This window comes from Esox lucius, chromosome 13 (assembly GCF_011004845.1).
Source record: "Esox lucius isolate fEsoLuc1 chromosome 13, fEsoLuc1.pri, whole genome shotgun sequence".
Lineage (NCBI taxonomy): Eukaryota > Metazoa > Chordata > Actinopteri > Esociformes > Esocidae > Esox > Esox lucius.
The window spans coordinates 25,238,786-25,253,012 of record NC_047581.1 but is presented as its reverse complement, the minus strand read 5'-3'; the positions used below and the strand labels follow the sequence as shown (position 1 = coordinate 25,253,012).

Sequence of the window (14,227 nt, the reverse complement as noted above, 5' to 3'; positions counted from 1 at the left end):
ATAATTACTGCTTCTCACAATTATGAATAGCCATACCAGCAGTGCCTCGGGGTCCAGCAGTGGGCAGGGCAAATTGGCTCCCTTCAGCCTGGGGTGAATGGGTGGATGTTAGACAGAGTTGCATTGTCTCATTGCGCTTTAGTGATTCCTGGTGGGAGGCCGGGCTCCTGCAAACTCAGTTGTTGTTGTTGGCCAGAGAATGCGCTCTACTCCAGTGTATATGTGCTGGTGAATACAGTATTTCTTGGTTGAGTGAGCAGTGTGATAAGAAGCAAAAATGCCTGGTGAGGATATGTCTCAATCTTTCCTGCTCCTTAACCTACTGTGCAGTTGTTTGCAAGGGCCATGATTGGATATTGGAAATCTTGAAATTAGGAAGGGAGAAAAAATGTGTAATATAAAAATGAAATAGCCATTTCTCATGTTACACAACCAAGGACTGCATCAAGTCTAGATTAACCTGCAGTCTTGGTAAATTAAGATTATTTAACACCCATTCAAACACCTGCCACCCATTGTCAGCATGCAGGTAGCATAATATGAAAGAAAAGACTACGCGGTCTTCATTCTAATATAATACCCAAAGTTCCACTGCAAGTCTTACATTCTGGAGCATTTTAGAAAACACTGTGGGTGCTTATAGAAACAAACTCTGGTCACGTGAAGCAAAATGTACTTTTGAATCAGCGGAATTTTACCACTAATGCTGCTTAGCAGTAGCTGACGCATAACACATCTGCAACAAGCTCTAGTCTTCACAAGACAGTGGCAAACCTAATATGCCAGTTCAGCATGAGAAATAAAAAAAGACCTTACACATAAAGCAAAAAGATATCGTAGATGCTGGAATAAGCCCTCGACAGAACATTTCATTAAGGTGATAAAATGCTGATCGCTAATGCTGATCCCCATGTGAGGTTTAAAAAGCTTTCAGCATCCTTGATGATGCTGTATTAACCTCCATCTAACACAGCTTGTGTGTTATGGAGTGTGTTTTATTGTATTTTGTTCTTCCATCCAGGCCAAGGCTTTACAACTTGTGTTGGTTAATATTATTCTTAAACAGTGATTTCACCCTGTATAAAAGTGACCTTCCATTTTTTCAGACATATCCGCCAAATCACAATACCAATGAAAATGAGTGTCAGGTGTGTAGCAGGTAATTTGTTGGTTCACTGCTCTGTCTGATTCAGTTGTTACTGTTCTTTTGTCTTCTAAACCAATAATGGTTAATTCCTGTGTTTTCTCTGCAATTCAGCCATTATTATTAATATTTTAATACTTTTTTTGTATTATCAATTACATATCTTACCTTAAATGTCTAATAAGAACTGTAAACAAGATCAAGCTGGTGATATATTCATGTGTAAAATTTGATACCTTGGGGAAAAATGGGAACCACTGATCTGTAAGAGTCTTCAAATCTGTTATTTGGCTTTATTCATTGCACAGTAGAATGATATTTTTCCCATTTAGAACATTTATTGTTCCTAGACAAGGACCACCACATATTCATATTATTTTCTCTTTGTAAGTCCACAACATGGTCCCTGAGAGCCGCATGCAGCTTTTGAGCTCTGCAATGGGTACCAATGTTAATCCTGCTTTTCTGAACATAGTACCATAAGGCGGAGAGATATTTTTGCATAAAATAAATAAATATATATATATATATATATAAATATTATTTTTGGCTTGTGACATTCATATCCTATCTGAGAAGGGCCAGCTATAGCTTTGTAGGCCCCTAAATTATGCTTTGGTTTGGAGCGTGCCCATCTGCCACATGAAATAATTGGGCTAAGGAGCCCCTGGACGTTGAGACCTCAGGTCATGTGTCCCCTCAGTAATGAGATCCGGACTACCACTGGTGTACAGAATGAGAAGGGAAAGTGCATAGGTTGTTTGTATATTGACAGAAAAATATGATTACATTTGCAGGTGGATAGTAAAGTCAAGAAGATGGGACCAAAGAAAAACCGAGGGCGCCATGGAAAAGGCCAGGATGTCAGCGCTGTGGCTGACCACAGTTTAAATTATACATGATGAAAGAGAGAGCCTTAGACAGAGTGAAGTAGTGTTGTGCTTAGGGCAGTCATGATATATGACATTTTAGTTGACAATTAATTGTCACACAAATAATAATGATAAGACTAATAATATTGTTATAATACACCTGGTAATCTAAAAGGTGGTTCTTCAGATATGTGCTGTTCGCGTTTTTGATCGCCACTTTTCTGGAGCAAATCCGACAATTGCATTTTCCTGCGCATCATTACATTTCATTTCTCTCCCTCTGCTGCATATATTATTATAGGATAGTCATTTGAAATAGCTCACTCTAAAACTATTATGTAGGCCTTTCTTCCATAGGAAAACGTGTTTGAACGCTGAGTTGATTAATTCGGTCAAACATGTATAAGGACGATTCATTTTCAAATGTAGGCCTAAATATGCAATGGGACAACCAAAATGTGTTTGAACGCTGAGTTGATTAATTTGGTTAAACATGTACAAGGACGATTCATTTTCAAATGTAGGCCTAAATATGCAATGGGACAACCCAAATGTGTTTGAACGCTGAGTTGATTAATTCGGTCAAACATGTATAAGGACGATTCATTTTCAAATGTAGGCCTAAATATGCAATGGGACAACCAAAATGTGTTTGAACGCTGAGTTGATTAATTTGGTTAAACATGTACAAGGACGATTCATTTTCAAATGTAGGCCTAAATATGCAATGGGACAACAGATATTTCTATATATGCATTTTAATGCACATTATCTAATTAGAAAATATAGATGGAACTGACAAAATTCGACTGGCTGGGATGTGATGGTGTGGTTGCAGTCTTTATGCCAGGTTGTGATTCACAAAGACACAGCCTTACTGACCCAATGGAGTCTCTGAGAACCGTAGTTACTTCCCCAGCGGTACATCTAAGAATAATGAACCATTTCAAATGTACTGCCAAAGCAATGGAAGCCTGGGAATGGTTGCACGGACCAATTTCACAGCATGCCAGGTGTGAGAGAGGGTGGCGTGCGTTCTCTCCCCCTCTATTGTGTCTGAAACATATTGGGTACTCTGCCACTTTCTGACAGCATCACAGGGAAATAACATTTCCCATTTCTGTTTCATGGCAATTTTAATAATAAAGGGGTTTTATTTCATATTGTTTATGTTCTGTGCAGTCTTGTTATCCTTCTTCTGGAGACCAGAACTTAATGAGACTATGAGATAATGTTAGGGTGGAGTGCTTGGGCATACCGTTTGTTGTGCTCTTCAGTGGTCAAGGAAGAGATATGATTCATCAATATGATCCATGTTTGTTTTTTTCAGTACACAAAAAGAGGTTACTATGAATTGCATGTATTGTTATGTATTGGCTGCTAGTTGCAACACCTGCTGGAATGTAATTACAGAGTCAGAGCTAACACTCATAGCACTTAACCATCAAAGTGAATACATTCACTCAGCTCTAGAATTCTCTGCAATTGTTCAGCTTACACAATGGTATTATTCTCTGTATTATACCATTCCATGACTTGAAGAGGTGAGGTGCGTTCATCTGCAGGGGTTAATCTCATTACCACAGTATTAATTACTCATTCAGTATGAGTGGTCCATTTGGATTCTACGGTTCCTTTGGCTCTTTAAATGCTGTCATTGTTACCAATAAAAGTCTTATTGCTTCCTAATGGCTCCCTGTTCTCAATATACTGCACTACTTTTGAACAGGGCAAATGCACCAAATGGGAACAGTAACCTACCGAAACTGACGAGTACCTTCTGCTTTAGAAGACTGACCTTCTAAAAGAGTCACATACCATTTTCATTAAGATGTTTTATGGTTAATTAATGTACTCACAACTCTTACTCTAAAGTAAATTATGGATTTTCAAATAATTTTGTTATAACTGACCCTATAAGTATATTTGTGGTCAATACATGGAAAAACATTTGAAAAAAGGAACTGAAAAGTATCATTTAGAAATAGTCGCTATTTTCTTCATAGGATGATGTCATGTGGGGATAACGAGCTGGCATATCAGCAGTCTACTCGCTTGAATATGTTTTACAACCAGTAACTAGTACACCCACTCCATGTTGTTATTGGGGTAAAACACCTTACTAACACAGCCTTTGTTTTATTTAACAGTGTCTATTTAACTCATATTGTAATTACTGATAGGTCATATATCATAGAAATCTGGAAACACTGAACACATAGGCCCTACTTTAAATTAGCAGTCAGGGCACTAAAGCAGCTTCTCACTGAGCAGAGCTGACATCTCCTGAAAAATCATTCTGTGTGCTGAGCCATTGGTGTGAAAACAAGGCGATGCAAGCTGTGTTCATAATTGCTTTACACTCAGAATAGCCAGGATAAAGATAGACATGAAACACGCCTTTCATTCCTTAATCCCTTCATTAAACAATAAACAGTAGATTATCAATGTGAAAAAGAAACTGGTTACTCGTTTCAAATAGAAGTAAACACGATGATAAATGTCACCTCCCATTTTGCATTTGTTAAATTCATTGTCGTTGTCCTTCTTAATAACCAAGCATGGAAATTACAATATAATTGAAATAGAATAAGGCAGCTGTGTCTGTATTCTGTGATCACAATTGCTTTGTTCTCAACATTTCACTATGTATTCCTCTCACCAAGGCCTCTAAACATATTCAGTTGGAACAAAGTACAGTTCACACACACAAACACTGTTGTTTAATGTGAAGGTCAAAGCTCTGTCTCTTTTTCTGGGTATGCGAGACCAGAGAGCAGAAGTGAATATAATGTCTGGACCACTGCCTACCGCCCTGCATGGCCTAAGATGACAGCAATAGCCTGTATTGTCCCAGTCTATATTAGGATAAACTTTATGTTGGTTACCCCTTGCACTTGGCTGTCCTACTTCCCCGCCGTGTGCCTGGAGGGAGAGTTCCCAAAGTAGTCAGTGGCTTTGCCCATATTGGCACCCTTTTCTCCACAGTATACTACATTTGACCACACTATGTGTAGAGTAGCGCCCTGTAAAGAGAGCCGGCTGCTGTTTGGGATGAACGCAGAATAGTGAGTGTTCCCTGGCCTACCTAATTAGCCCCGGCATCATATCAGCCAGACAGGCAGGGCCAGAACAACAGACTTAGAGAGACGCATGCACTTGTGCACACACAAACACTCACACTCATTCTGCTGGAAAGCATTGAGAACCTAGAGTGTCTGGTTCAATGGAACCTGCTGTGGTGCCTCTGATGTGCCAGCGCTTAAGAAACTAAACAAATGCACCAAGGCATCCCGTTTCTCTTATTTTCTAGAGCAAACACAGACGACCAACGATATGGTGTTCTTCACAAGCTAAGATGAAAATGTGCAGCTACCGCATTGACAGCAGAGATAATTAACTGCTTGCATATCAAAAATGCTATTGTATTATGCCTCACATGAATTGGAATGAAGCAGCCTTTTTGCATACATCTCTTTCTCTCTCCTCCTCCCCCTCCATCTCCCCTGTCTTTCTCACCCTTTCTAACTTCCTATCTTTGTCCCTCCTTTTCTTTCTCTCTTTCTTTCAGTCTCTCTCTCCGCAACACATACTCAGAATGCAGTGCAGCAATATATTCTGCCAATGCAGAACTATAGTCATTTTCAATGTTGTGTCAAGATTACAGAAAAGCCTACACTAACTATGCATGGCTGCTGAAATATGGTTATGAGTGTATATTTTGTGCTAGATGAGTCATGAGTTTTCACGACAGTCGTATCTAAAATGATTTTTTTTGGGACCGTACATTGCTGAGGTTTACACATATTTTTGCTGCCTATAGCTATTGGTACCATGATGGTTTTAGTTTGTGGTTCTCATACTCTCACTGTATAAAATGGTTTCATATGAAAACTTTAGTGTGCTGTTAAATGAATAGCTTATATGTAAATGCAAATGATAAACCAAACCCTTCCTAGTGGTTTCATATATTACTACAGATGGAAAACATCCCTGGTGACAGACGGTTCTACCTAATGTCTGAGTATTTATACCATGCAACCTGGCTGACAGCAGAGAAACAGCATGCAGTTACCTCAAGTGTTAATTAGATTCTCTGCAGTTGCACACTCCCATTCATGTTGTATTCATTAATTAATTATAAAATGATGATTAGCTCAGAAGGTGAATCTCGTTTCCGGTTTTATATTACTATAATGTATAGTTTTATTCTTTACATTATGAGATGTGGAACAGTAAATGGTAGCTTGCTATGCATTAAATGTTGGGGCTTGCTTGTGTGTGAGGAACAGAAGCGTTTACAATTTGCAGTGGTGTCTTTATTTTAACCCTTCTGTTCCTCACTCAAAGCCTTCCTTTTCTACTTTTTTGGAAGGGAAAGCAAAAGGTGCAGTGATCTCATATTTTTTTCAGAGAGAGAGAGAGGGAGATGCACTGGGCCATACAGAGTATACAGTGTTGTGAATGCGCCCCACTTGCTATATACAGAGTGCTTTTAGAAAGTATTCTGAACCCTTCACCTTCTCCACATTTTATAGGGTTATTGACATATTGCATTTGTCATTTGTTTGCCAGCAATCTGCACACAATACCCCAAAATGACAAAGAGAAAATGTCATAATCTTGTACCGATTCCTAGAAAATGGAAAACTACATACAGTAAGAATTCAGGCCCTTTGCCATTAAGTACAAATTGCGCGCAGATCCATCCTGTGTAAACTTATCTTTGAGATTTCTTTAAAGAAATTGATTGAAGTCCAACTGTGACAAATTCAATTGATTGGATATGATTTAGGAAGGCACACAAATATGTCCCACACATTACAGAGGAACTCAGCAAAGAAGTCCAAGGAACTCTTTGGAGACCTCAGTTGCAAATGTTTGAGTACTTCTGGACAAGTTACTAAATGAAAAGTTAAACAAACCCCTGAAGCGAACAAACTTCAACAATGCACAATTACTATTTCACTGATGCTCCCCATCTAATCTGACAGACAAAATGTGGAGAAAGGTAAGGAGTCTGAATACTTTCCCAAGACACGGTATGTACTGTATGTGAGAGGACAGCACTGAAAGACATGCCAAGGGCAAAAGGAAGCAGGGGTATAGTGTGTGTGTGTATGTGTGTGCGTCTGTATATGTCACTGAGTGACTCACAGTGAATTATCCAGGCCTGCTTCTCCTCTCAGTCTGCTTTCTATCAGAACTCACTCTGTGGGAGTGGTCTTGGTCTGCTGTTGTTCCTCTATCTTATCATCCAGACAGGTAGAAGGGATGTGTTCCAGATTAAAAGCTGTGAACAAACACTGAGAGTCTTTCTTACAGAAACCAGGCAGCAGACCATAGGCTTAGTCACACCGGGAAGATGTGTCCCAAAGGGAAATATATGGTCCATATAAGTGTAAAATAAAGGGCATGGGTTGCCATTTCAGAAATGTCCAGAGAGGTAGGGTTACAATGTGATTATTGTGAATTTTGAGATTAATGTAGCGTGAGCATACCTGGGAAATAAACAGTTATTTCATGGACATGGCCATTTCATGGACATGGCCATTTCATGGCCGTTTAGGGCTTGTGCCATCTTATTCATTGGCTGGTCTCCCCTAATGATCCTGTTCCAATTCCAGTTGGTTCGTCATGTGGAATCAGCCAATCATAAATAAAATATACTATTTGAAAATATAGTTAAGTGGAGCTGCCAATGCTTGCACAGACGGCAAGAGTTCATGATTACACAAATGATGATCAATTTCTATGGTTAAAACGTTCATAAATGCAGGCAAGTGTCAATTACAATTCTGGTTTTACCAGGGCAACCATGTTTTTTTGGGAAGATTTTTTGATTCCGAATTCAGACATATAAAGTATGCGGAAATATTTTGTTTTGAACACTGTCTTGGTGGGTTTCTGATGCTTGTTGAATCACATCCTGCTGGAATTACGATGAAGATTTTGAGATATCCTAATAATGTGAACGATTGCTCCAAAAACCAGGTGTTTTTATATTTTTACTTTGATTATGATCATATGGGGATTCAGTTAAGCAGAGCAAGGTGTTTAGATGACATGCAAAATGTGTCCTACTGCCATAGTCATTTAGATATATATTAGTGTGCATTAAAAGTGTATGTACAGCATATGCAGTTTCTGATTTAGTTAAAATACCCTTAAACAAGTATAACATTTAATATGAGAGAAGCACTCTCTTTTGTTTTCTTTGTAAGGTACCCCTGCATATTTCCAGCATATTTCGCATCACCTACCAAAGTTAAAACAATTTATTTTGGCTCAAGAACACAAGCTTGGTTACTACATGATACTCCAAGGATTGCTTCTTAAATAGGTAAAACCACTTTGACTTATTTTGCCCTAAAGAAGTGAAATAATCTGTGAAAATAGCTCAGGTTTGAATGCTTTTTGGCTACTACTTAAAGTTTAACATCTAGAAATGATGTGAAGGGAAAGGGGGGATGCCTACATAGGTCCTAAAAGGCCTCTGTGGTGCATGGGCCCGGGGATTAAGACAAAGCGGGAGACAAATAGGCTGGCTCAGTAGTGTGTGGAATAAATATGTGTGTGACTGTTCCCATCCACAACAATCTGAAGTCAACATAAATCGGAATGATTTGGTTCTGAAGTTTTGATCGTTTTTCTTCCGGGCTATCAGCTTGTCGATGACCCTACCTGGTGGGATATTTCCCTGGTAAAAATGCCTGAATCCATCACCCAGTCTGACAGCCAGGTGCCTTTAGCTCTCTCTCTCTCCCTCTCTCTCTCAGTCAGGGTAATGTGTTTCTGCAGCAGGCAGGCAGCACAGATGGAGTCTCAGGGAGAGGTCCTACATCACCTCATTCCTCATTTTGTATTACTCCATACAACTGCTCAATTGCCTCAATTTGCATCCCACCAGGAACCAAATGATCAAGCCCACGAGATGTTTAGATTGCTCCTATCCTTGGAATGGTGGTGTATCGAGCTCACTGATGTGCATCAATGTACTGCTGCCCTCTAAGCACCAGGCAGCTGTAACTTAGAGAAATGGAAAGTATTTGCTGACCAATCTCTTTGCTAACCCCTCAATTTTATAGCCGGTTAATTACAATGCTTTTAATTTGTTTGTAGCTACTGGCTAAAATCATTTGGTCAGCTAATGGGTTTGGTGGTACTGGGCTTGAATTAAGCATCTTTCATAACACCTTTTGTTATAAATCATTCATTTAAATTGCTAGATTTAGAAGTAAGCACAAGCAATATGTTGTACACAGAGCACAACCCACGTTTAATTTGGCCAAAATTACAGTTGTTTTTCGAGTTCCCCATCCAGAAACATAAACATCCAAGTGAGAGCTGTGTGTTAAGACTTGAAAGTCACCGCACATAATAGTAAAATGTGTGAAAATGTCGCCACAGCAGTATAGATTAATGACCTTCATACAAAGGCACAACTTATCAGTAGGTTGGTTGAGGGACGTTTTTTCATTATAACATTATATCTGTTGTTGAAATTCCTTTTGGATGCTTTTCAATTATAAAAGAAAGCTGTGAGGTATTTAGAATGTGTGTCTGTTTGTTCTTTGCAGGGCAGTGATGAGGGAGACGTGGACAAGAACAAATGCTGCACTCTCTGTAACATGTCCTTCACCTCGGCAGTGGTGGCACAGTCACATTACCAGGGTAAAATCCATGCAAAGAGACTAAAGCTGCTTCTGGGAGAACAGCCTGCCATCACAGCCAAAGGTAGGCCCATCTCTCTCTCTCTCTCTCTCTCTCTCTCTCTCTCTCTGTCTCTCCCCACATGGAAAGAACCTATATGAGGATATATGCGCATATATGTAACCTATATGCAGTCTATATGCACATATATGCTGCATATATACAGCATATATGCACATATATGATAATATATATGCTGCATATATGCGTGTATATGCCACATATAGGCAAAATTGAGGTGCATATATGTGCATATACAGGCCATATAGGTCTCCTGTATTGCTTCTTTATATCCACATATAAGCCCTATATGTACATACAAGATACGTCTCCTAGCTCCCCACATGGAAAGAACCTATATGAGGATATATGCGCATATATGTAACCTATATGCAGTCTATATGCACATATATGCTGCATATATACAGCATATATGCACATATATGATAATATATATGCTGCATATATGCGTGTATATGCCACATATAGGCAAAATTGAGGTGCATATATGTGCATATACAGGCCATATAGGTCTCCTGTATTGCTTCTTTATATCCACATATAAGCCCTATATGTACATACAAGATACGTCTCCTAGCTCATGGCAAGATCTGGTCATTTTGTAGCTCATATCTCACTTTGGAAACTGTCATACATGATGCCTAGCTCATATTTTCTATTATCAAGGCAATAACTAAGAAATAACTAAAAAAAATTATGCAAGAACTTATGTATGTGCGAACACGTGAAATGGGTATCACATCTAATTGGCATGTTATGGAATTTAACTATGGCACTTAAGTGAGAGGAGATGGAAAGCTATGATGTCTACACGTTTTCCTGAAACATTTACAAGGTCAATTCTTTCTTGTATGAAAATAGTGGAAAAGAAGGAAATGTATAACAAAATGGTTTGTGTTTTTTTTATTTTTGTCAATCAAGCCTTTTTTCCAATTTCAAGTCACTTCCAGATTCACATTACAGCTCATACACATCCACACATTCACCGTTACATCCACCAAATGCAATGTTTTCTGTATTGTCTTAATGCATTTTCCAGAATATGGCTGAAAGGTCATTACAGTCTGAATGTAGCAAAAAAACTAACAAAAGAAAAGTACATAGAACATACATTCAGGTAATCATCATCATCCCACATCTATCTGAGCATTTCACTGTGGTTAATGAATTTGAAGACAATGTCAACATTTCTGTTCACAGTTTTAACAAACAGACACTTTTCTTTTATCTGAGATGCTTGTATAGCAACTAAAGGCCCCAGACATTTCCCTACAGGGATGAAATAACAAGGATTCTTAAATTGACCGCAGATGTCCTGTTTCACTTTTTGGTAGTACTTCCCCACTGCATAACATGTCTCCCCCTGCCCCAGATCACAGACAATGAATGTCTTCACAGAGAAAATACTTTCCTCTCGATCAGAAAGAATGACAGTGTACGAGTTTCTCCGAAAAGTACGCGAGTAGTTTTGTGAATGAACTATTTCAAGATTAACCACTACTCTGCAAAAATACTTCACAGTGACTCTATTTTCAAGGTTGCTGATGCTGTTCAAGGCCAGAAAATCATCATTTCTGATCATACAAATTTTAGGCCTACCCAGAGATGTAACACCATGACAGCGACTTACTTCCTGCACCATTTTTTTCTCAACTGAAAAAGACTCTAAGAGAGCTAAGTAATCATCAGAAGCTGCCACCATGGTTTTTTGGGAAAATGATGGAAATGCAAACTGTAGCCAAACTGTTTTCATTATCTGCAGAGAAACTCCCTGGCTGCTCTTTATCATATCTAAAATGATCCCATTGTATGACTCAAACACAAATGCAGACTGTGCCCAGAGGGGACCCCAGTTCCTCACAGTATTGGGCAGATGAAGGCACAAATGTACATTGAAAGTGACATTATTGATCCCATAAAGGGTCTCCATTTCCTGAACAAACTCTGTTAGCAACCCCTCAGATTCTGATATGTGCAGTGGTGATATATTCTCACCGAGTAGAAGAGAAACCCCCTTTACCAACTTAAACCAGTGCTTCAGATATTTTTCAGGTAAGACCCCTTTCAATGTTGGTATGCTGTAATAAAACAACCACATGTTCCACTCGTGTGCCTTCCAGAACTTTTTCTCTTTCACTGAGCGGGGGACACGGGAAACATTACAGGGGGGTTTAATAGAAGTTAAAATGTCATCAATCTGTTCTGTTGAGTGTCCGATATACCATGGCGATTGGTTGTTTTCAGAATGAAACCACAGCGTGGTGATGCTTCTTGCTACACCCAGCAGCACACTGTGCATATAATCTGGAACACAGCCATCAATGATATTAAAATCAGGTAGACAAGACAAAATACTAGGCCCTTTCACTCCCTTAGTGGGGTTTCCAGCAAGAGCCTCTTCCACCAGATCATCAGTCTGGGAGGGATTCCTCAACTCTGCTTTTTCATAGGGATAAGCCCTTACACGCCCCCTGCGTTTTAACACACTTGTTCCTTTCTGCATACAAAAAGAACACCCAAACTCACCATTAAACTGTTTAAAGTTCTGAATCAGTGGCCGAGCAACTGAATCTGCCACCATGGTAGTAAGCAGTACTTTACTTGTGACAATTTCCCCACTTTCACTTTCCCATATAAGACCATTAGAGTACAACTCTATGCATTCATCGACAAATGGTTTCATGTAAGTGTTCATATTTGGTTTGTTTTGACCAAACCACAGGCCACAAAGCATAACATGTTTTGCACGTAGCTGTATTGGCAGTTCATTAATAGTACACAAAATTGGCCACAAACTTTTTGTGTTTGATTTGTGCACTGGCACTCCATCACAGTTGAAAGTCAGTGATATGCTGTCTGGTGATGCAAGGGGTGATAGTTTTTTGTATAAATGTCCATCATGTATATCTTTGATGGAGGCATCCTTCTTCTCAAAGCGGTGTTTCAGGTGTTTCCCTAATTGGTGGTCCTCAAGCAGTTTTTTAATTTGGTATTTTAGTGGCAAGTACAAAAAACACTGGTCTTTTTGTGCATGCGCTTTTGATGTGTCCTGGTCACAGACTGGGCACTTGACATTAAAGGGACCTTCCTGCATGCTTACCTTGCAACTCTTGCACACATAATGTACTTCTAATATGTCTTTCACTGAATCAAATGCTTTGTAGAAAAGGTACTTTGAGCCACTAACCAATTCCCCACCAGGACCAGCAATAAAGTTGATAAGATGCATGATGTCCTCCAAGGCTCTATTTGTTAATCCGTGTTTGAGTTTTAATGCCAGCAGCAGGAGTTCCACCTGTTCTTTTGTTGGTTTCTGGTCTAAAGTTGGACTTGTGGGGTCTTCTAGATGTTCCTCTACTGCTTCCCCAGGTGAAGAGCTAGGGCCAGGTATGGGTTGGTTCATCTGTGAATTTAAAACATTGGATTAGCAATCCCAAATTTGCACAGACTCATACAAATGTACCATTTCATGTGGTTGGTAACCACTTGCATTTGAAGGCTCAAGTGTCTTTGTTTATTTTTTTAACAGTCTTCTCCAAATTAATTTTATGCCCCCTTTTGTCCACATGTATATTTTTCTGACACTTTAAGCAACATCAGGAAGAATTGGGTTGTGGAATTATCTATGATGATTTACATTAACTAGTGTGCATGCACATGCACATGCACGAACAAAACAAAAAACACCTAACTTTAATATTTTTGCCATTTTTAGCCACTTACTGTGTCATCAGAAGCAGTAGACACCGGGTCATCTTGATTGTCCTCTTGGGTGAGATACCTAAAATAAAAATCATTCAGCAAGAAATATGTAGGTTTTTTAATTTGGTATTTAATTTGGTGTGCGTGTTTTCTACTTACTGAGTTGTAGAAGAAGAGGCCACAGCTTCTTCATCATCACCCATATCTTCAGAAATGTCCCTAACAAAAATGTTGTGGTAATGTTAAAACACTTCATGCATCACTCAATATAATAGGATTGATATGACTGATTGATTAAGTCCAAGCAGGAAAATTCCATTCATGAGGTGAAACCTTTAAGACTGTAGATTCAAAACACACAAAGTGAAATATTTTCCTGGCTAGAGTTCCAACTTGAACAGTTTTCTTTATTTATTTACTTTGGACATGGAAAGGTACAGTGGACATGGAAAGATACATTTTACCTTTATACAAACATACTTAACATACATTAAGGGGAATTATGCCACATGCGTTTACATGGTAAAGGAAATTATCTGTAGCTGGTAGCTTTGTTAGCTGGCTAATTTAGCTAGCTAGCTTCTAGTACGTTTTGTTACAAGACTTACTTTCGTTTACGTCTTCTCTTTGTTCTTTCTGGAACGGGTGCTTCGTCGTCAACGAGGTACCTTTTGTAACGTACTGGATCCATATCTATTGCTTTTCTTTAATTGCGTCTAAATTGCATTTCTCCACTCTGCTGCCACCGATCAGCCGCTACAGCGTCGCGTAGTTG

At 39.1% G+C, this 14,227-nt stretch overlaps 2 protein-coding genes across 2 annotated transcripts in view; one reads left to right on the top strand and one right to left on the bottom strand.

Annotated features, from left to right (window-relative positions):
* The window catches only part of zmat4a (zinc finger, matrin-type 4a), a 160,532-nt gene that overhangs the window by 75,709 nt on the left and 70,596 nt on the right, over nt 1-14,227 (top strand). Inside the window, exon 4 of the mRNA XM_013136765.3 lies at nt 9,597-9,753. Coding sequence (XP_012992219.1) covers nt 9,597-9,753 — 157 coding nt within the window. The remainder of the gene's footprint in view (nt 1-9,596; nt 9,754-14,227) is intronic.
* LOC117595442 lies at nt 10,626-14,161 on the bottom strand. The gene is made up of 4 exons (XM_034296638.1): nt 14,061-14,161; nt 13,612-13,671; nt 13,474-13,531; nt 10,626-13,153 (listed from the first exon to the last, which is right to left on the bottom strand). The coding sequence occupies exons 1-4, from the start codon at nt 14,141-14,143 to the stop codon at nt 10,889-10,891; spliced, it is 2,466 nt and encodes an 821-aa protein (XP_034152529.1). The 5' UTR covers nt 14,144-14,161; the 3' UTR covers nt 10,626-10,888.

Bases quoted from the DNA above. Each gene is read 5' to 3' on its own strand.
- LOC117595442 (XM_034296638.1), bottom strand. From the start codon at position 14,143: ATGGATCCAGTACGTTACAAAAGGTACCTCGTTGACGACGAAGCACCC. The intron at 13,672-14,060 runs GTAAGTCTTGTA...CATTTTTGTTAG, and splicing joins AAGAGAAGACGTAAACGAAA to GGACATTTCTGAAGATATGG. The intron at 13,532-13,611 runs GTAAGTAGAAAA...TTTTTATTTTAG, and splicing joins GCCTCTTCTTCTACAACTCA to GTATCTCACCCAAGAGGACA.